Source organism: Penaeus monodon, chromosome 19 (genome assembly GCF_015228065.2).
Source record: "Penaeus monodon isolate SGIC_2016 chromosome 19, NSTDA_Pmon_1, whole genome shotgun sequence".
Taxonomy (NCBI): domain Eukaryota; kingdom Metazoa; phylum Arthropoda; class Malacostraca; order Decapoda; family Penaeidae; genus Penaeus; species Penaeus monodon.
This window is the reverse complement of record NC_051404.1, coordinates 6,800,487-6,800,873: the sequence shown is the minus strand read 5'-3', so window position 1 is coordinate 6,800,873 and position 387 is coordinate 6,800,487. Positions and strand designations below refer to the sequence as shown.

At 34.4% G+C, this 387-nt stretch overlaps 1 protein-coding gene across 1 annotated transcript in view; it reads left to right on the top strand.

Annotated features, from left to right (window-relative positions):
• LOC119585031 overlaps nucleotides 1-387 on the top strand; it is a 19,548-nt gene that overhangs the window by 4,402 nt on the left and 14,759 nt on the right. The window contains exon 7 of the mRNA XM_037933647.1: nucleotides 22-212. Coding sequence (XP_037789575.1) covers nucleotides 22-212 — 191 coding nt within the window. The remainder of the gene's footprint in view (nucleotides 1-21; nucleotides 213-387) is intronic.

Sequence of the window (387 nt, the reverse complement as noted above, 5' to 3'; positions counted from 1 at the left end):
TGATTCTTTCTACACTCACAGGTTCACAGCAGATCAGGTGCATGGAAGATGGAATGCCTTAGTAATGCTGTACAGAAGGATGGTTAACCACAATGCAAATTCCAACAATGAACCTATGACAATTGCTTTCAAGGAGTCTGTGGAAAGTGTGTTTAGCTATACTCCAGACAGCAGGATATTTGAACAGTGTGAAAAGCAGCCTAATGAGAGAAGTATGTGAATTGCTTAAGGTTATATATATGAATTGTCTGTTTTTTCTGAGTGATCATTTGGGGTTAATAATGTGTAATTTTTGCACTTTTATGGGTTTGTTTCTTTCTCTGTATTAGTCTGTCTGTTTTGTGACATTATGTTATTGTTATATTAGGATATATTGTAAATATTTTT